This window comes from Gouania willdenowi, chromosome 7 (assembly GCF_900634775.1).
Source record: "Gouania willdenowi chromosome 7, fGouWil2.1, whole genome shotgun sequence".
In the NCBI taxonomy this organism is placed as follows: domain Eukaryota; kingdom Metazoa; phylum Chordata; class Actinopteri; order Blenniiformes; family Gobiesocidae; genus Gouania; species Gouania willdenowi.
The window spans coordinates 894,866-918,476 of record NC_041050.1 but is presented as its reverse complement, the minus strand read 5'-3'; the positions used below and the strand labels follow the sequence as shown (position 1 = coordinate 918,476).

General features: G+C 38.6%; 1 protein-coding gene across 1 annotated transcript; it reads right to left on the bottom strand.

Annotated features, from left to right (window-relative positions):
- Positions 1–2,766: 2,766 nt before the first annotated feature.
- Positions 2,767–19,647, bottom strand: marchf9 (membrane-associated ring finger (C3HC4) 9). The gene is made up of 4 exons (XM_028452234.1): positions 18,143–19,647; positions 9,301–9,456; positions 6,581–6,773; positions 2,767–4,655 (listed from the first exon to the last, which is right to left on the bottom strand). Exons 1-4 carry the CDS (start codon positions 18,476–18,478, stop codon positions 4,327–4,329), a joined length of 1,014 nt encoding a protein of 337 aa, XP_028308035.1. The 5' UTR covers positions 18,479–19,647; the 3' UTR covers positions 2,767–4,326.
- Between the last annotated feature and the right edge of the window lie 3,964 nt (positions 19,648–23,611).

Here is a 23,611-nt window from a genome sequence, read left to right as displayed (position 1 = left end):
AAACTTGAACGACCTTTACGACTCAATAGCAATATAAAATACTACCCTCGATACCAATCGTACCATTGACGATATATCTTGCGCACAATATATCGAACCTAAAATATAAAACCTCTTTTTGGATTGTGATAGAAAGCTTTTCATTAATATAATATGTGATTATGTAACATTTATTTAATGCAAAAAACCAAACAAAACATGATGGAATCAGTTTAATAAAACAATGTGAGCTGTGTAACAAACATCTGTGTTGTGACCAATAATAATCACCGTAATAATGACTTGTTTGGAGTTGATGTGATTTAAATCAGGGTCAAAGGTCAGAGGATTAGTCCTGACAGAAGCACTGAGGGGGGTCTTTGAAAGCATGTCACAGCCAATCAGACGGAGCAGATGTTTGTGCTGCTGCACGTGAACCACGTCCAGATGTGGAGAGTGAAGCACCTCTGGATCATCTCAGTCCTCCACATGTGGAAAAACATCCTGTAATAAAAGGCTTGGGATTCACCATAAATATCAGCCAATGAAGTTATTGTTATTTTGGAACCAATAAGATGAGCTGATACCTAACTCCGCCCCTTTGGTCTTTGACCCTATGGAGCCAGCGCTGCTATGTGCTAAGCTAAACATGTGGAACTAGTTGCTACGTGCTAAGCTAACCATGTGAACATTTATCGTCTGTAACACATGGAACACAAAGATTCATCTTTAGTTTCTTTCTCCCTCACCTTAAAGACAAACAACATGTTTGGAAGGAATATGAAACGTACGCTGCACAGACGCTGAAAAACCGCCTGGAGTTCTCATGTTTATATGAAACATAATAGAATCACAAAACCACATAAAGACTACACTAAAAAGACACAACATAAGGACACATAATAAACAGGAGTCACACAAACACGAGACAAAAAGACACAATGCAACAAGAAAAACTTACAAAACAACAAAATACACTAAGTAACACCACCACAACACATTATGTGTATACGAAATACATGGGATGCAACGTTTCCTATGACAGAAACATCTTCAAGTTTTCTTCTCCGTCGCCTGAAAAGATGACGTCAACATGACAACGTTTAAAAGGAATATGAAACGTACGCTGCACAGACTGTGAAAGACGTTCAGTTAGATTGAAGTGTAGAGTTTAACGGCTGCATTTCCAACGCACATTAATACATTATTTGATTTTTGTTTAGTCACTTTAATTGTCTTTTAGGGACATACTCACTTTTAAAATAACTTTAGTAAAATCATTTTTGTAATGTGTGCATCACTGGTTTTTGTTGAAGTGTGTGTGTGTGTGTGTGTGTGTGTGCGTGCGTGCGTGCGTGCGTGTGTGTGTGTGTGTGCGTGTGTGTGTGTGTGTGTAAACCACAGGTTTTGAGGAACAACCACATTCTTGCAGTTTCTCCAACAGTATGTGGAGAAGGAAACGGGCTGTAAATCATGGGGAAGCTCCAGGTCGGTGGTTCCTCTGATAAGAACAAACTTTATGATAAACTGAAGGAAATGTTTCACTGGAGATGAACAAACAGAAGTTTATGTTTATTGTGAGGATGAGGGGCCACAGTGATGGAGCTAGTGTTTACGGCCACTGGCCAAAACCAGCCACTGTAAGACCACAGCTATGGGGGTTATAAATAAATGAATGAATGAATAAATACATACATACACAAAAAGCATGCATAATACAGGAAATAAATAAGTAATTAAAAAAAGTATTTCATTCTTTATTTACCATTATTAATTTATTCAAGTATTTCTTTAATTATTTTTTAAAATTTACATCTGCATTCATTAAACTATTTGTAATTCTATAATTATTTGAAAACACCAAGTCTGACTGAACGACGTGGCCCCGCCCCCTGCTGTTAAAGCGTTTGTATTTCACAGCAGTAACAAGAACAGCCGCTAGGTGGCGACACACACTGCATGTTTAGCGGTGATTCTCATTTATTTAACTTTAGTTATTAATGTATCCCATAAACACTGTACATATGAGTGTTTTTATGAAATAAAAGAATCAAAGGAGTCATTAATGTTAATGTGTTTAGTTTTAAAGGTATGTCATTTATGTATTTTTAAAATGTATATATATATATTTTTTAATTATATTTGTGAGTGTGGAAAGAGGGAAGACATTATGGAAAATAAAATAATAATATTAATTAATATTAATGGTAGTACTGTTATTAATGCAAAAAAAGGCATAAATAAATAAATAATAATACATAAATTAAGAGTGAAGAAAAGTTACATTTAATCAAATATAATATAATAAAATAAAGTAAAACAGAAAACATTTGAGGTAAATAAAAAACAATGAAATTAAATTGAGAACCTGATGCTCAGACAAAGGGAGGTGACGTATTGTATGTTGTAGAGTCAGTCACACAGTACTGTAGTCCTCCAGGAATCACACTGAGTCAGAGCTCCTGAGCAGATTTTCACTCATCGCAGCAGAAGATGAATCACAGATAATGTGAACAATGTGTCCCAGGAAAACCTGAGAGAGTGAATCACACGCATGACGTTTGTCCTTATTTACACTGGGACACACACACGCAGAGAACACACACGCACAAACACACAGAGAGAACAGACACACACACTAAAGGGTAGTTTAGTCAGAGATCCTAAAAACAAAGAAGAACAAAGACACGCTGATCAACAGAGCTCCGTTTTTAATCAAATCAGCACAGCAGCAACAACCTGTTTGTTTCTGAGAATTGTCAGAAAGTGTTAAATTCAACAAGCACCATTCAAAGAAAAGAGCAGAGCACACCTGTCCTGTGATGAAGACTTATAAATTAAAAATAATACACCCATGCAGAAAATCCCTGTGAAATGTACATTTGTCATCTTTATTGCAGAAAAGTTAAGGAAATCTTCCTGATTTCTTTTTCAAAAACCTTTTTTCTTCACCTCACCCTCGGCTCCTCCCTCCTCCTCCTTGGTGGTCTTCAGTTTACGGTCTTTTTTCTTTTTTAGTCACGTAGAAATGTTATTTTGAACGAGGAGATTGTTGGCGTGTATGTAGTGGAAATGATTCCCTGTACAATCATACATCCGTACAAAAAGAAATCCAAGAAGTGAATAAAAAAAACCAGCAGAAAGAGTTCAAAAAACCAAGAAGTACAAAGCAAACCTGGAGAATTAAAGCAAAGGTTTGTGAGTGTCCTGATGATTGAGAACAAGAAAACCACATCACCTGTAAATCCAGCTCTCAAATATCTGTTCATGGTTCTTTATCAGTTTGTTCATTATTGAAAAGGAATCGTCTTTAATCGTAGAAAGCGGCGCAGGAATCCTCAAGACTCTGTTACACAAAAATCTGTGACCACAGGGGGCGGCGTTTCCCAGCGTCAAGTATTTATGTCACAAAAAGCTGAGAACAGAAGAAGTTGAACACCGATGTAATGTACTGTACTCATCCTTCACTTTAAACTGTTTTTAACTCAGAAATCGTCTCTGTTTTTATCTCTAGTCGGTCACAATGTTCCACTTGCTGACGTCCTAAAGGTACGCGAAATATGGCGTCTTTCAAATGTATAAAATAACAGCCGTGATGTGTTTATTGCGTTAGCCTCTAATGATGACGTTAGCAAACAGATGAATGTGATTGGTCAAAGCTGAAGCCGTTTGACAGGCAAATGTTTACGTCACAGCTTTACTCGCTGATGGCTGCAGTTACTGTCTGAGGAGGAGGAAAAGTAGGCAGAGCCAAAGGCACGCAGCCTTTCTGCGATGAATGAATTAAGAATAATGTAAACATTTGTTTTTCTCAGCTCTTTTTTCTTTCTACTTCTATCCATCCTTATTTTCTTGACTTCTTCTGCTGTTCTTCATGTTTTCCCCAGTAAACCTCCTCCAACAGGTGAACAAAAAGTGCGTGCACGTAGCACGTTAGCGCTCACGTTTGCGCTCTTTGTTAGGGAAATCTTTTAATGGATGTCATATGAACTGAACGAGCTAACTCGCTAACGTTATTTGTGTAGCTACTTTCTGACAAACGTCACTAATTGCTTTAGAAAATTCTTACTCTAATAATAATTTGAATTAATTAGTTTTTATTTGATATCAAAACCACGTGAGTGTGGGCTTTTGTTATCTGTCGTCACGTTTCGTTCACTTGGTGCGTTGATGTAGCTGCTAGCATAAATGCTAATTAGCGCGGTTGTTTGTGACTCTACTCACAGACCTGGTGAAATGTCGCCCTCTGCTGTCACAGATTTATCTGCGATATTTCCATCTCATGTCTCTCTACGAGTCTTTGCCGTGTGATGAAAACCAAGTCCGTGAACGTCTCCATGGTGACCCTCATACTGTGGTCACCCTCATCACCACTTCGCGGTTGGTGGCGGCACTGATGCGTGGGTGGTTGGGCCTGAGCTGGCTGAGGATGTGGAGGATGGTGTAGCCACAGTGATGGTTGAGAATAGTCCTCAACCTCCGGCTGGGCCGCACGCCGCCACTAGCCAGGCTGTGAGGGTTGCCACGGGAACCGCGGCCTCCCGCCTTCCCCCCAGAACTCACCGGGTCACCCAAGTCCTTGGACTTCTCGTAGTTCAGAACCTTCCACTGCTGGTTGACGGCCTGCCATCGTTTGAAGATCCGATAAACGGACGAACCCTCGTGGATGATGAGGCCTGGAGATGCAGAAACAAACCAGTCAGGAATCGTACCAACAACCCTGAAAGTAGCTGCTGTGAATCCACTGGATGCCTCTATACTGGCTAACTATCGAACAATCAGAACCTTCCTTTCATGGCAAATCACAGAGAAGCTGGTCTTCAACCAACTGAGTCAATTCTTAACCTTCAACAGAATATTTAATACATTTCAGTCAGGCTTTGGTTCCGATCACAGCACAGAAACTGCTCTGATCAAAGTGATCAATGACTGATCAAAGTGATCAATGACTGATGATTCGGTTCTCATTCTATTGATCTAATGCAATGGTTTAAGTCCTACTTGGAGGACTGAAGTTACAGACGTGAACAATGTCCTGTGGGGTTCCTCAGGGCTCTGTTCTTGGACTCCTTCTGTTTAGCCTTTATATGCTTCCTTTAGGACTAATTCTACACAACTGTGAGGTTGATGATCAGATCAACTATATCTATGGACACAGGTCAAATAGTGGAGCCCAGAGTTCATGGCAAACATTTTAGTCGTTATGCTGCAAAGAAGAAGTGGAACAAACTGCAGCAGAGGTGAAGTCAGCATCACATGGAACATTTATAAATCTTTTTCTCTACTGACTGACTGAGAGGGAGATTTTTAATAATTTCATTGTTGATTTAATGTTTTTACTGCTGATTTTAAACGTTTCTATTAATTGATAAACATGTGTATGAAATGCACTTTAGAAATACATTTGCCTTGCCTGAAGATCAACAATGTGATTTTAAATCAAAAAGATTTAACACTTTCTGCCTGACTGTAAAACATAAAAAATTCTTTAAATTTGATTTATTTGATCAATTTCACTTTCTTTGGTTGTGTTTGCTCTAATCTTATTATTAATTATAAGGTGTGTTTTAAATGATAGCTGAGTCCTGATGTAAGAATGTATGTTGTGGAGGTTTTAAAATAAGAAAAAGAAAAGGAGGACGGGGAAAATAGTTTCACAGCTCAGAGTGTGACACCATCTGTTGTGTTGTCTTACACCAACAAATCACCGTTACACCAAGAAAACAGCCTCTGCTTCATCATCATCATCATCATCATCATCAGTATTTGTTTGTTATCTCATACCTTTGGACCGTCTGTCTGTTTCACTGCTGTCACTGCTCTGCTGAATGTGAGCAAGATGCATGTTCTCCTCCCCTTGCATAATGTGTGTGGTGTTGTGTTGTTGCGTAACGTGGCCTCTGTCAGCTCGGCTGTTTCCCAGAATCCTTCACACCGTCTTTACTTCAGTTACAGTGAAGTAAAGATCGACTCATCCTCCTAACTTATAGAAACATTCATAACTTCACTCAAACACTAAAGAGAAAATAAATGCTCAACTTTAATGACGTGTGTTGTTTTGTTGACAACTCAGCAAAAAAAGAAGAGGAAAAACAGCAGAACAAACAATAATCATCTTAGAGCCGTGTTGTGGACCCATCCACTCACAAAAACGTTATAAACCTCTGTCTGAAGAAGCAGATAGTTTGTGATGCGGTGCCGCCGCGCACAGTGATGGAAATGGAGGAGGAAGTAAACTCTGTGACCCGTGATTTAAAGGAAGTTTTGGATCACGGGAGTAATTTTAAATAACCATGAAATATTAACTTAAATAACTTTTAGCAGTACAAAAACGTTTTTAAATCCAAACAAAATGCGACACAGTGACGTCATGAAATACCACGTCAATACAAAGAGGTTCGTAATCTTAAAATGAACATTTTGTAACTTCAAATTACTTTTCTTGCATTTATAGGTAGATATGGTGCATAATAATGTGTTTAGTTAGACATAGATTTACGAATAAGAACATTTAGAAGGTTTGAAGTCACAGTGGAGAATCCCGTTAAGTACAGTAAGGAAGTATTTGTACTCCATTACTTCCCGCCTCAGCAACTTTTACCTATGCAGACGATGTCCATGAAGCCGTACATGCCGTAGCAGATCTGGAAGAGCAGATCCTGGCGCTGCCACTTTGCCGATGGGCTGAGCGACGACCAGATGAGCCACGAGATGCTGGCGATGAGGAACAGAGACCCCAGGATGATGGCGGCAATCTGGACTTTCTCTATCACCGTCAGAGAGATGGCCTGCCACTGGGAGGAAGAGAATACATCACGCTATGCTAACTTAAAGTAGAATACATCACGCTATGCTAACTTAAAGTAGAATACATCACGCTATGCTAACTTAAAGTAGAATACATCACGCTATGCTAACTTAAAGTAGAATACATCACGCTATGCTAACTTAAAGTAGAATACATCACGCTATGCTAACTTAAAGTAGAATACATCACGCTATGCTAACTTAAAGTAGAATACATCACGCTATGCTAACTTAAAGTAGAATACATCACGCTATGCTAACTTAAAGTAGAATACATCACACTATGCTAACTTAAAATAGAATACATCACGCTATGCTAACTTAAAGTAAAATACATCACGCTATGCTAACTTAAAGTAGAATACATCACGCTATGCTAACTTAAAGTAAAATACATCACACTATGCTAACTTAAAGTAGAATACATCACACTATGCTAACTTAAAGTAGAATACATCACGCTATGCTAACTTAAAGTAGAATACATCACGCTATGCTAACTTAAAGTAGAATACATCACGCTATGCTAACTTAAAGTAGAGAACATCACGCTATGCTAACTTAAATGAGGCTACATTACGCTATGCTAACTTAAAGGAGGCTACAATACACCATGCTAACTTAAAGTAGAATACATCACGCTATGCTAACTTAAAGTAGAATACATCACGCTATGCTAACTTAAAGTAGAATTCATCACGCTATGCTAACTTAAAGTAGAATACATCACGTTATGCTAACTTAAAGTAGAATACATCACGCTATGCTAACTTAAAGTAGAATACATCACGCTATGCTAACTTAAGGTAGAATACATCACGCTATGCTAACTTAAAGTAGAATACATCACGCTATGCTAGCTTAAAGTAGAATACATCACGCTATGCTAACTTAAAGTAGAATACATCACGCTATGCTAACTTAAAGTAGAATACATCACGCTATGCTAACTTAAAGTAGAATACATCACGCTATGCTAACTTAAAGTAGAATACCTCACGCTATGCTAACTTAAAGTAGAATACATCACACTATGCTAACTTAAATGAGGCTACATTACGCTATGCTAACTTAAAGGAGGCTACATTACGCTATGCTAACTTAAAGTAGAATACATCACGCTATGCTAACTTAAAGGAGGCTACATTACGCTATGCTAACTTAAAGTAGAATACATTACGCTATGCTAACTTAAAGTAAAATACATCACGCTATGCTAACTTAAAGGAGGCTACATTACGCTATGCTAACTTAAAGTAGAATACATCACACTATGCTAACTTAAAGTAGAATACATCACACTATGCTAACTTAAAGTAGAATACATCACGCTATGCTAACTTAAAGTAGAATACATCACACTATGCTAACTTAAAGTAGAATACATCACACTATGCTAACTTAAAGTAGAATACATCACGCTATGCTAGCTTAAATGAGGCTACATTACGCTATGCTAACTTAAAGGAGGCTACATTATGCTATGCTAACTTAAAGGAAGCTACATTACGCTATGCTAACTTAAAGGAGGCTACATTACGCTATGCTAACTTAAAGGAGGCTAGATTACGCTATGCTAACTTAAAGGAGGCTAAATTATGCTATGCTAACTTAAAGGAGAATACATTACGCTATGCTAACTTAAAGGAGGCTAGATTACGCTATGCTAACTTAAAGGAGAATACATTACGCTATGCTAACTTAAAGGAGGCTACATTATGCTATGCTAACTTAAAGGAGAATACATTACGCTATGCTAACTTAAAGGAGGCTAGATTACGCTATGCTAACTTAAAGGAAAATACATTACGCTATGCTAACTTAAAGGAGGCTAGATTACGCTATGCTAACTTAAAGGAGAATACATTACGCTATGCTAACTTAAAGCAGGCTATATCAGAAGTTTTTTCACAATGATTTTTTTAAACTTTTCCAAAACATTTTACCAAGTTTCCATGACTTAGTTCTGAAGCGTTAAGATCTTTTTTTTTTTGGCATACGCATTTCCTGGTTTTTTTAGCGTACACCAGCTGAAGTGTTCTTACCGACACACGGTTTTATAAATAAGGCAGAGAGTAAATTTGCGTGAATTTGTGAGATCTCGTGATTCTCACTCAATGATGCTGTCGGTGTGAAGCACTTTCACTTTGAGAAAATGCTTAATATCTTTGGGTTTAACATATGTTAAACATTAAAATAAAATAACCTATTTTTCCAAAACTTTTCCAAAAGAGTTCAAATATTCCATGACTTTTCAAGACTGGAAAATTGTTTTTTCAAATTCCATAACTTTTCCACGATTTTCATGACCGTGGGGAACCTGGATTAGTGTAAACTGAAGGTTTCTCTGTGAGTGATTGGTCACAGCTGTGGTGATTAATTACATTCCTGTAAAACCAGGGCGGGGTAGCTCTCGACAAACATCATTAAAATCCATTCAAGAATGACTGTAGGGCTGAGCTGTGATGCTCATGGTACTAACGTCGCTAATGACAGGCTGTGATTGGTCGGTACCTGCAGAGGGTTCTTGGTGCTGATGGCGAGCACCTGGTACTTGAAGTAGCACAGTTCACAGCTCCAGGACCCTCTCTCACTGATCCAGCGAATCAAACATGGCTGATGAGTACATCGCACGGAGCCGTCGCAGCGACACGGGCTCAGCAGCTCCCCCTGCAGGAGGCGAGAAGAAAAGAATGGTCAGTAATTCCTCTGCACAACATGACTACAAAAACACACAAAACGACAAAGAATGCACAAAATAACAGAAAAAAAAAAACATGAAAAACAAAGAAAAATATAAAAAATAACTTCAGAAATACGACAAAGTCACCACAATACACAAAATAACAAATAAAAACACATACCATGACAACAAAGATACACAAGGCCCTATGCTACAAATCTAGATAATTATATCCTGGATTAATCTCTGTTAACAGGATTCAACTAACCAAACATTCCCTGTCAGAGAGAAGCTGTCCTACGAAGGTCGATAACAACACGCCAATTTAAACCAAGTGAATACAGCCTCACTACGTGTGCGTTCATATGAAAGGGGTGGAGCTTGCAGCATCTGACCAATCAAGGGAGAGAACTGTCAGACTGAGCGTCTTTGCAGGAGGAACAGTTTATGATCTTAAATAAATATAATGAATATAAATCCATGATGACAATGAAAAGCAACAGTTTTAGTGCAGCCCACCAGGAGGCGGAGCTTTTATACTCCCTCAGATCTGATCCACTTCATAACTTGGTCCCAACCAGGTTAAGTGTTGCTTAAGTTTATAATGATGAATAATTAAAATCCATAATTCAGACCAAAAACAACATTGTTGTTACAGAAAAGGCAGGAATAAAATAACTCAGACAGGAAGTTGCTGATACTGTTAATGTGTAAAAATGTGAGATTATTAATGATATTAATCCATTAGATGGGATATCCCATTCAATGGATTAATATCATAAATAATGTTTTTTTACGCATTCACAGTCAGCTGATGAAGCCTGTGTCTCTGTATACGCGGACGAATGAAATCATATATTTATTACCAATTAATGACTTCAGTCCATCAGATATAAATCTATATCTTTCCTAAACGATGTCATCAGTAAATGAAAGGTTTGCAGAGAATATTTAGACATCGATGCTGTGTGGATCAGTGACACAGTGACGTGTTCACACATCACCTTTTATTGGACAGCTCGAGAACTGATTGGTCAGGAGGCGGGGCTTTAGCACACACTCAGATCCTAGCCAGAGTAAAACCTGCTCCCGACCAGGTTAGTCGTTCAGCATAAGCTACCATGGTGATTTAGCTCCGTAAGACGTTAGCAAGCTTCGTAGTCCAGCACACTGATTAAATCTCGGAAGTTAGCGCAATAAGAGGCATTCACGCTTTGTAACATACTCCCCAAATGACAACAAAGATAAACAAAATGGTAGAAAAAATGCAAAGAATAAAGTGAAATTTAAAAAAATAACTCTAGAAACATAACAAAGTCACCCCAATACAGACAATGACAAATAAAACACACAACATGATTACAAAGATACACAAAATGACAAGAAAAAAACAAAAATGACTAAAAACTCACCAAATGACAATAAAAACACTAAATCCTTTGTCCGTCCCCACATTCTGTGTTCCTTGGATTGAACAATCATATGTTTGTGTCCCTCAGTGTAATAAAGTCTGTCTCTACGTGAGGACGCGACCTCATCACATTCTGTTATTGTTGCAGAGCGACGTGAACTCAGGCTCTCCCTCACATCCCTCTCAGCATTGTTTGTCTGCTCAACGTCTGACAGAGAATGAGTCACCGACGCTCCCTCAAAGGTCGACTTTAAAGAGACAAAGACGAGCGACATGTGTGAAATCAAAGCAGTGTCAGAGTAGGAGGGACAAACAAAGGTCTGATCATTAGAACCATCATTAGAACCATCGTCTCTCCTTCTTTCAGCTGTAAAATGCTTAAAGTGAGTGTGTGAATCACACAAAGAAAGAGCTTTAAAACCCCTAAAAGAAGGTAAAACCAGCCTGAACGACCATTAACAAACACAAAAGGCCCAAAAAACAATTATAAAACAATATATTTTGACCCAAATGAAATAAAATGACCATAAACTGAGCACAAAGACGCCCAAAATGACCCGACCAGGTTTATTACAGCCATAAAAAGAGAAATATGGACGATCAAAACAATCCTTTTATCTTCTGTCAGCGATATAAATACTACGAGACACTAGAAACAAAGAATACACACAGAGATGGTTGATGTTTGCCATGGCAACAGGGGAGGAGCCAAACCAGCATGTTTTCTACACACTATACACACTAATGTAAACATGTGGGGTGAGTTCTGTGTACGCACAGATATATATTACAATATTTTTATTTATCAAGGTTTAAAAAGGAAAATGAGGAAATTGTTGGAATTTAAAAAAGGTTTTTGGTTTATAAAAGCTTCAGTGAATCAAACACTCATCATCATCATCATCATCGTCATCGTCATCGTCTCTGTGCAGAAACGTATCACATCATCACACATCAGTGTTGTCCAGTGTGACACACACACACACACACACACACACACACACAGTGGGTGAGTCATGTGCACTGAAGCTAACGAGCTAACTTTCTTTCTTTGTTAGCGTGCTGGCAGTGTTCCAGGCGTGTGGGATCATGGTGGTTATGAAAACACTGTCGTTTGTCACCTCGTCTTCACTTTGCTCGATTAAAACTCTCCATCTTTGTGAATCAGCACAGACTGTAAAAAGCCTCTGGGATATTTCACATTCTCACGCTCTGCGAACACGCACAAAACACCACTAACGGATCAGAGAATGACCACAAAGGGGTGAAAAAAAGACACGACACACAGATACACAAAGGAGCTCAGAAAGGGACACAAAAAGGACCAAATGCCTCCTTTAAAGGTCACAAACTGACCATGAATACAGCAAAGGACCATTAAAGGTTAAACAGGACTAAACCTAAACACACTAAATGACCTCAGAAATAATAAAACCTGACAATTACAACGATCAAACAACATCTTTTACGTCACAAATGGACCAGAAATTTATTAAAAGATCAAAAAAGTCTGAAAATGAATCAATGGGCAAAGAGATAAACATACTAAATATAACAGCACAAACTGACCAATAATATAATAATTAAATGACTTTAGTAAAACTGAACCTGAAAATAAAGTCATATAACAATATTGCAAATTGAGCATAAATGCAGAAAGTTTGCATAAAACGGGTGAAATATAACCATTCATAATGACCAGTAATAAAGAATAAGTTAGAATTGCAGAAACTCTGACTTTAAAAATGACAAAATTGCCCAAAATGGCAGAAAATAAGCACAAAAATAAAATAACCAAACAAGGAATTAAGACATAAGACTTGGAAGAATAACAAGAAAATTCACTAAAATACCTCAGACATAAGACGCTAAAATAACCAAATAATAACTTTAAAAATCACAAAGTGCCCTATAAATAAATAAAATAGCCACAAAAAGCTAATAGGATAAAGACTAATCTTAGATACCAAAACCTCCAGAACGTCAGAATAAAAGAGCTAAATTATACAACATTTATTAAATACTCAAACTAGGTTCGGATTAATAGATATCAATATTAATAGAAAAATCACAAACTGACTATAAATGCATAGAAACACTTAAAATTACACAAAACATGCTCCAAATGATCAGATGTAGAAAAAACCAGATGAAATAAGAGAATATCTCACAATACATCAGTGTTTAAAACGCTTGAATAAATAGCCACTGAAATAACATTATTAGAATAACCTATTAGCCTACAACGAATCTAAACACTAATGACAAGGCAGACAATAAAATGACACCAATAATTAATAGTAATAAAATAACAACTTCAACTGACACAAACTGATCATTAAATGCAGGAAATGACCAAAAACACAAATATGGCACCTGATAACTTCTTTAAAAAACACTTATTCTCTTTAAAAGCATAAATTGCTCACAAAGAATAGACAAGAGGATAAGTCCAAATAAATAAACTTCAAAGATTACAAATGGATCATAAATGTAATAAATGACCAAGAAAGATTTCAAAGGAGCAGAAAGATGAAGAAAACTGAGGGTGTGAATTAGATTAAGATTAAATATAAACTGAGCAAAGAGCCACGCTAAAGAAAGAAAAGAATCACAGAAAATATTAAAAGAAACAGATTGAATTTAAAAGATAAAACTCAGGCTCAGAATGACCAACGAAAGAAGATAAATGTAAAAAATAACATGAAATAGAAAAAGAAGTCATAAAATGACACGTCTAGATGACGTGTGTTAACCATAAAAAACATAGATTTAAATGAACAAGACAACAGTTATCAACATGAACCCAGTGACACAGAACAACTGAATCCAGGTAGAAAAGAGCTCTGAAAGGTTGAAAAGACGCACGTAAAAGTGCTAGAAAATGTGTAAAATATCCACAAAAAGAGCATTTACAAACATCAGTGGTTCACTTTTAGTTTTCTCTGCTACGCTGGAGGCATGAGTTTAATCCCCAGACCATGAATAAACTTTATTCCTCCAATAAATTAGACAAATAAAGAATCTAAAAACCCAAAAAAGACTGAGAAAAACAGGCAAATGAAGCAAGAATGATGGGAACGATAAACAGGAGAGGAAAAGCATAACCATTATTAATATTATCATTATTATTCTAACATCTGTGCAGTAAATGAGGTTAAACTAAACTAAAGACAGTACATCAAAAAGTGTGACTGTGACCTCAGTTACCTTCAGTAGATTGTACAGTAGATGTTTTACAGTGCAGGCATTACACAGCTACTCTGAACATTTCATCATCAGAAAAATGTTCCATGTTCAGTGTTTTTATCACTTTGTTTACAGTCAAACTAAAGTTAAATCACTAACACGGGCATCGATGGAGGTGGAATAAGCAGAAGGTGTGCAGAACATAAACTAAAGTTCATCAATCGTCCCACACAACATAAACAAATATTACTAAATGTGTGCAAAAAATGGGATTTCATTAAAAATATTTGGTAAAATGCAACTTTTTACCTCAATTTTATCTAGTATGCCCCTAGAGGTGGTTTAGGGTGGTGGTGTAACGGTTAATGTAGCAGGCTGTAATCACGAGTGGTGTGCCAAAATATTGATACCACGATATGTTGCAATATTTCATCTTGCCGTACGTTATCGATACACTGGCACCAAATATCGATTTTTTATTTTTTATATTACAACATACAAGACATGATGAAAACAACCTATATATACATGATACCAGATAATGTAGTACATACACAGTACAATGAAACAATTTTTTAAAAAATTTTATTCAGTTTATTTCCGACATGGTTACATTCACTTTTTTTTTTTTTTTTGTACATGCCGAAAAAGGAGACGAGAGAAGCAGTTTGCTTATCTGGGTCCCGTCCCCTGTTTTACCATCGCAAATTTACATGGGTTTACATGTCTCTCTGGTCAAACATTCTTGAGTTGTTCTGAACAGTCCTTTTTTGTGTATTCTCATCTGTAGTCAGTGTTGTCTTGTTTTTATTCCTCCTCCTCTCTATCGTTGTTCGTGTTGGCCTTGTTCCCTGCCAGACGTTGTTAGCATTCCTCCAGTTCAAGAACAGTTCCTCTTTCGAAGGTGTTTGGAAGGTTTTTCCCTTTTCATCCATAATGTCACCACTCGGGAATGTCTCTTTTGGACACACAAGTTTGCAGCTTGTTTTGTCTCTACATCAAGGTTAATCCAGCTGTTGTTAGTTCTATTGGCAGTGTTGTATTTTCCACTGTTAGATTTAACTTGTATAAACACATTATATCTTAGTTCATAAGCAAGGTAGTAATTTCATTGTACAGGAAAATGTGTTTCTAACTGCACATATGACAATAAACACTTTGAATTTAAATTTAATGTAATCCTTAATCACCCCACCACCTAGCAATTGAAATGAATAAATGACAGACCTTTTTTACTCTTGGTTTCCACATTTAATTCAGTCTCCGTAAAATAATCACAGTGAGTTTTGTTTCCAGTGTTTATATAGATCTGGGTCCATATCCATGATTACCATCAGTAATGTTGTTGTTTAGGTGGATCCTTCGTATTTTCCCAAGTCTTCCATCGTTTTGATGAATATTGGTTTTCCGTTCTCTTCTCCCAGTGGTGTGATGTAAATCCTGCAGTTCCTTGTCCACGTCTTTAAAATCTTTCCTCCTTTTTTATTTGGCGTGCCTTCCATGCGATGCTTGCATTTTTTTTTGTCAGGCTTTCATTAATAAAAACCTTCGTTTCCTTCAGCTTTCTTCCTTGCTTCAGTAGTTGTCCTTTGAATTTCATATTCGTGAAGGTTATTTTTACAGCTCTGTTATCATTTTTCTTTGGCAGGAGTTGATGTTGTCAGGGTTCAGGACAATGTCCTTCGACTCCAGGTAGTCAATGACCTGTTGCTCAATCGATTTTGTTTCTTCGTCACTTGCGTAACTCCTGGGTTTTATCTTTAGGCCTGTGATGATGACATCTTTCTCTCTTTCCTTTTGTTCCAGCTGTTCAACCCTGGCGTTCAACAATTTTATCTCTTCAGCATTTCTTTCATTCTTTTCTTTCACTACCTTTGCTTCGCTTTGTAGGTTTTCCAGTGAGTTTTCCAGCGTCTTTTCCAACGACTTTATCTCGACAGATAGGTTTCGTAGACCCTCGCGTATCATCTCCTTGACCTCTTCCAAACTCGAATTGGGTTCTGAAGGGCCTCCCTGCGGTTTTTTCACCATTTTCCTTCAGTCTTGGGCCCAATTTTTCAGGCTGTTCAGCTGTAGCCAAGGTCGTGTTATCAGAGCGAATGAAAACACGTCTGCTCTCTCCAAAGACCAGAGACTTATCATCTCCACTCCTCACACAATAGGTGAGGAGTGGAGTGTGTGTGTGTGTGTGTGTGCGTGTGTGTGTGTGTGCGTGCGTGTGCGTGTGTGTTTTACTTCCCTGTCATTCATGTGAAATTGATTGACGATGTTTTGTAATTCCAGTGAAATTGATTCAGTGTAGTAGATAAATTCTGAATTTCTTCAGTGACACAGATATCGTAAGTTATCGCGAATGAAATTTCTTGCTAATATATTGATTATCACAGAATCATTGTATCGTGATATTATCATTATCGTGGGCAAAATATCATGATAGCATTCTATCATGAAGTACCTGGTGATAGTGAGCTCTAGTATAGGGTCATTGGTTCTAATCCAACCTGGTCCCTAACTGTTGATGTCAGAGCGGAGGACTTCTCCTATTGGTCAGTCCATGTTCTGATCTCTAGAAAGTAAACAAGACTAAACATCTATCAGATATGATCTATGATAGAGCTTGGAACTAAATTTCACTACAGGTATGGTTAAAATTAGTAGCAGTGATTAATATTATTGGTGCTTATGCCCCCTGGTGGTGTCTCCACACACACGTTAACAAACCACTGCATGTACAAGTCTTCTTTAGCATCAGTGTTTGTAGATGAAGGCACGAGTAATCCTGGATTCTTATGGTGCGTTCATAGTGAAGGTTACCGTGGCGACTAGATTTTAATTTATGTTAATGTAAATGACGCAATGTCAAGTGACCTCCCTTCAAGTGATGTGACTCACATGATTCCAGCGACTCAATCTTTTCAAGCAACTTCGAGTGACGATGCGTCCAATCAGCAACGGCTTTCTCCCTATGTCACTCCCTTTTTGGTGGGTTTGACGAAGTGACAAAATGAGCAAAAAGTGCGACTATGTTGAACGACTCATCACAGGCGATTTAAGCGACTGTAGTCCCTGAAGTCACGTTTGGTGTGAATGCAGCTTTACAGGAAATGAACCATTTATTTATTTTGTTTCATTAACTTCATAAACCACTGATGGTCTTTGTAATATTCTCTGTACTGTAAATCTTTAAAATGTGATGGAAATTATCCAAATGTTGTTGTGAAACTGAGTCTTTTAAATTAATTGTTGTGAAAGAATTCAAAGGCAAATGGTTTTATTTTTCAAATTGACCATACTTCCATCCATTTTCTGACCCTCTTGTTCCTGTTTTTCCGGGTGGTGGGGGTCTGCTGGTGCTTATATCTGGATCTAATGGGGCGCTAGGTGGGGGTACACCCTGGAAAGGGTGCCAGTCCATCGCAGGGCAACACACAGGCAAACAAGCACTCACACTCACATTCACCCCATGGCCAATTTAGAGGCTCCACCCAAACTAACAGTCATGTTTTTGGATTGTGGGAGGAAGCAGCAGTACCACAATAAAACTCACACAGCATGAGGAGAACATGCAAACTCTACACAGAAAGGGCTGAAGTGTCCACCTCAGGGCTTGAACCCAGGACCTTATTGCTGTGAGGCGGACATGCAAACCACTAAACCAATTGCAAAATAACAAGTTGATGCAAAATGAGGCAAATAATAAAGTCACATAATGATAATGGCACAACTTTTGCTGCAATTTATCTCAAAAAACTGTCGCAAAATCAGGCGTTTTAGGCCAAAAAAATGAAATAAATTGGTCACGAAGCATCAGATTGATTGAATAAATATTTTTTAGAACATTTGTGTTTGTCATTAACATTCCTCACACTGGTCTATGGCTGCTAAACTACCGTGACAATATCGTACCGCTAATGTTTTAAATATCGTTGCATCTCTACTGACTGAGTGAAAGTTGTGAGCTCAGTTGTAGTAGTGTTGTTTTACAGTGTACATCGTGTGTGTGTGTGTGTGTGTGTGTGTGTGTGTGTGTGTGTGTGTGTGTGTGTGTGTGTGTGTGTGTGTGTGTGTCCTACCTGCTCCAGGCCCTGGAAACAGATCCTACACTGGGGGGTCCGGAGGCTGCTGGCGGTGCTGCCCACAGACACGCAGTCCAGGCCGGGTTTGGGCTCCTCGAAGGCCAGGCTCCGGGGTCGCGGCTCCCGGCCGTAGTATTCCTCCTCATCGTCCCGGGAATGGCAGTCGAAGGGCGGCCAGCCGCAGCCGCCCATCCCCAGCCCGCGCATGGAGGAGGAGGAGCTGTTCGGATCGGATCGTCTCTCTGGCTCTGAACCGGACCGACTCGAATCGGATCGCATAAACACCAAGAACTTCAGTTCATTAAAAAACATGCGGATCCGATACTTGAACATGTTGGGCTACATCTATTATAGCTCAATAATGATAACAATTATATTTATTATAACAATATAATATAATAATTATTATTGTTATTCAGCAGACATGTTGGTGTCCACATTGATCCAATCAGATAGAAAAAGATCTGACCCACTGATGGCATGTGTGTGTGTTATTCTGTGAGTGTGTGTGTGTGTGTGTGTGTGTGTGTGTGTGTGTGTGTGTGTGTGTGTGTGTCTAAGCCAATGCGGATGAAAGATTTCCGACTCTCTGTCAAACAGCTCAGTTTGTGTCGGTCCTTCTCCAGCCGCTCCGTGTCTGTCCCTGTCTGTCTCTGTGTCCGTGTCTGTCCCTGTCTGTCTCTGCGTGTCTCAGAGCAGAGGATCCTACATGTTTTTCTTGTGCTACCCGAAGCAGAAAACATCCGTAGAGCGGAGCAGAGGAGGAGATCCAGCAGAACCGACACCCAGCCACATTCCATCCACACAGTCCCGTCCCAAGAATAAAAGCAGCATAATAAAGAAAAACAATAATCCTCCTCCTGTGATGATGATGATGATGATGATGATGATGAAGGCCTCCTGTCCTCTTCACACCTCCTGCTTTATTGTTCCTCAGCTTCTGTCCAGTGAACCTGCTGATGGCTCTGATGGAGGATGGAGCTCCATCCTCTGCTGAAGCTCCTTCAGGTTTTCATGGATGCAGCAGCATCAGGAGGAGGAGGAGGAGGACAAGGCTCTGCTGGTGGGCCGGGATGCTGCTGCTACTGCCTCGGATTTTCCTGCTCCAAATTCTCCGTGTGGATGCTGAGCAGCTCTAGGAGGAAAAACGCGCTCACACACTCTGACATCCGGGTAATCACCGCTGATTCCACCGTCCGTGTCCGTGTCCGTGTCCGGTGGAGATGGAGATGCGCCGCCGCCCGGCAGCGATGGAGCTCCGGCTGCGTTTATTGTTGTCGCCGCTGACCGCGCTGCTGATGTGGACGCTGACGAGCACGTTGACGTGCACGCTGCGGTCACTTGCACCGGGAGCGCGCCAAGTACGAACCGGTGCTGGAGCAGCGTAAAGAAAATGACGCAAAACCGCCGCCAATAGAGAGTGAAACATATGAAATACACCTGGAACATCGCAGCAATAAATATTTCCTATTTAAAAATATATTAAATCAGAAAAACTGAAAAATATTTCCTATAAAAACAAGTCCACTTTTTATAAATAAACTTATTTTTTATCTCTTCGATTCAGTAAAACCGTAACTTTTTTCTTCTTCACTGAATGCAGCCAAAGTTTTTACAATAAAGTAAATAAAGGTGAAAAGGACCAGAAACTGACAAAAGCTGTGGAACGAAACACAACGTTTTATATTAAATAACGGCACAAAATAAATGTTAGGGTTAAAAAAGAAGAAAAAAATTACAAATAAAGTCTCATGAAAACCTTTAAACATGCAAGTTAAATGATTGAGTTTGGGGGTAAATATTAAAATAAAAACCACTTTGTACATAAAAATAGTTTAAGTAGAGGACACACATAAATAATGAAAGATAACACAAACTATTGGCAAATTTTAAATTAAAGTGAGGAAAAACAATTTGGCTTACCTGCATTAGGTTCCCCCTAAGGATGGAGTTAAATAACTTGGTTGTGGATTTAGGATATTTGGTTGTGTCAACACCCTGTTTCCACTCAGGTGTGCCTCGTCTCCTGATGGACTCCCTCCACTAAGAAAACATGGCGACACTGCTTTCAGTTATGCTGCAAAGAGCTTAAGTCAGTATCGAATATGAACATAGACTGAGAGGGTGATTATAATCAGTTTATGGTTTATTTAATGTTTTTATTGTTGGTTTTAAACCCTGTTAATGTTTCTGTTGCATTTTTTCCTTATACACTGAATTACCTTGTGTGGAAATGTGTAAAACAAGTACGTTTACCTTGCCTTAAACTGGTGATCTTAACCTCAGTGTAAACATATGGAGTGAGCAGAAATCTGCCTTTATTATTGTACAAAAACTATGGACTTTGGATATCCAATAATTAAAAAACCCTGATGATTTAAGATTAGTTACTGTCAGAACACGTTGAAATAATGTGGAAACATGAAAGAGTGCAGGTGTCCATCCTGACCTGAATGCAACACGCTGACAAATGGTATAATTAGCTCACTGACAGGACGGAGGCCAAATATAAGGCCATTGAACGCAGCACGGACAGAACGGTGTGTGTGTGTGTGTGTGTGTGTGTGTGTGTGTGCAGCACTGTGATATAACAGAAAATGTTTTGGGATGTAGCTTTAATGCTCTCGCAGAGTCCATTCTATATCTGTAAGAGGACAGATGGCCGTCCCTGTTGGTGCGACACACACACACGCGCGCACACACACACGCTGACAGGACGCAGCTCCTGTAAAATCCCAGAAAAGATCAAACCCTTCCAAACTCTGATCAGCTGTGTTCTCCTGAGCTGAAACAGGAGGTGATCATCGTTGGTCAAATCTGAGTCGTTGGAGCGTTTAACACAGCACAGATTCCAGGGAACGTTTTCATCGATAAATAAAACACACGTTTGAGGCGTTTGAGTGCAGAGGAGAACACAAATACAGCGAGAAGAGACGAGCAGTACAAAAAAACCCTGTAAGATACTCTATGACTAAGCACTCCTTAAACAGTGCAGAGAAGGTAACCAGGGAACGAGAAACACCTGAGTGGAGACAAGAGGAAACCTCTCACAATCTCTCTGCATTTACAATCAGAGCAGAGAGGGGGTGCCCAACACCAGCAGGGTCTACAGAATAAGCAGGTTGTTGTTAGCATTAGCATCATATACTCAGGTGGTGCCGTCCTCTTCCTGCTATAGATGGTCAGAACCAGGACACCGTCATCCATCCACAGACATCCTTAGTTTTTCAGAGAGCAACGTCTATCACAGCGAGAATAAAAAAAATGTGAGTATATCTAATCTGAGGGTCACATGACCAACATTAATGTTAGCATTAGAATAATGAAGAATCAGAGCATTAACACAGGAAACAACAAAGGCTTCATGTACTGCTGTGTTTGTCATTAATGTGGCCCTCTGTGGGCCCCAGGCCACCAGTTGTTTATTGGTGGACACCGACCGCTTCATCAAATCACATATTGACAGTAAATATGTCTGTATTTAGGACAGGAACAAATCTATTCTTTATACGTCTGTGACAAATAACAGGAACAGATCTATTATTATATGTCTAACAAAGGACAGGAAGTTCCTGTCTATACGGCTGTAATTAAGGACGTGAACAGATCTATAATCTATTAAATGAATAATGTTAGATGATGGTTAGTCTAATTATTGTGAACATTTTTCTGCATGAGTAAAAACTCACTTTAACTAATAATAATAAACATAGATCTATGAGGAAGAGGGCGTGTCATCCTCTAATCTAATCTAATCTAATCTGTGTTTTTAAAGGCCAGCTCTGCCTCCTCATTAAATCCAACCTTGGATGAAATGAATCAGGAAGCTGTTCTCTCTCCATCCTCCCACACACTCCTGGATCATTCCCAGCTGAGGGATTAACGTCGTTCTGAAGGAAAATCACAGGAATCTAAAGCTCCCACTCAGCCGATTGGACGATGGTCTCCTGCAGAAACGATCAATGAATGTGATCAGAGGCAATAAAAAGCTCTCAGAGGATTAGTGAACCATGTCAGAGGCCTTTAACAGCAGCTACACTAGGGCTCTAGACTGTACCCGTGTGGCCACAAGGTGGTACTGCAGCACTCAGTCCTGTCCTGCAGGGTTGGAGTCAATTACATCATCAATTATTATCCACGTTCAATAACAACTCAAATATGATTACGGTGACTGGTATTACTTTCAACTCCAACTAATATTTTTCCCTTGAAAGTCAAATACATTTATGTTCTCAATTACAATTATTGAGCCTCCAATAAGTAAGCCTCATAAAACATAACCTTCCTCGTGTTAGCATCGCTAATGCTAACAGGTCAGTTTGACCCATGTCTTAAATCAGCTGTAAAATACACTAATAAATATTATCTATCATCTGATTACTTTCTCATCTCTTGGTTTCCTTGTTAGGATTCCTAATCAATAAATATAATGGTATTAATATTTTAGGTGTGGACGTCTGAGACTTTTTAATGTCACTTTAACCAGAATTTATTTCTTTTTTTAATGGTAAAATGATCCTAAAGAGAAGTGACAGGTAGTGGGAAAAGTTGATCAGAAACATATAATTATTAAATACGTATGTGTATGACACAGAACTGTAACATGGTTCATCAGGTTTGTGTTGCAAATGACAGTTATTTAGAGAATGTTTATGCCAATTACAATTACAAAATAATTATTTTAATTCAATTACAATTAGATCAACATATATTTTCCTATTAAATCTCAAGTTAATCTAAACTTTGTGCTCATGTCAAATGTAAAAAATAAAACCACTTGTCTTTAAACATACAGGTGTGTGTGTGTGTGTGTGTGTTACTGATTTCATCATGGGTAAATAATAAAACAAAAACAAAAACAAATTAGCTTTCTCACCATCATCTTCTTTGTGTGTTCCATGCCCTCTAGAGATTGTTGTTTGCACACCCAGCCTGTCAAAATAAAAGTCCTGACGAGCTCTTCCTCTCTGCTTTAGTCTGACTTGTGTCACTTCTTATCAAATGTTCAATTTAACAAATGTCAAAGAAACAGGAAAGTCATGGGAAAAAACAAAACCAAGCATTTTTGGAGGAAATAAATGTGTCATGGAGGACATTGTGTTCCCTGATTCTAACACTGACTGTAATTCACTCACGGCTCGTTCCTCACGTGGAAAACTTTCCTTTTGACCTGATCTGTGTTTTTGTTCACTTCCAGAAACAGGTCAGGGTTGGATTCTTCCTTTGGCTGGAGTTTGACAGGCTTGTCCTAAAGCAGCAGTGTACAGGTTAAAAACTTCCAGTCAAAGGCAGAGGGGTTCCATAAATATGTAGATCTATTAGATATAGATATTAAACCAGTGGAAAGGATAAAAAAAACAAAAAAAAAAGCTTCCAGATGGTGTTTTTATTATTTGGAAAATTAAGTCTAAAAAAAAAAATCCAAGTTACAGAACGAGTGCACACAGTCAACGTGAGGAGGAGGAG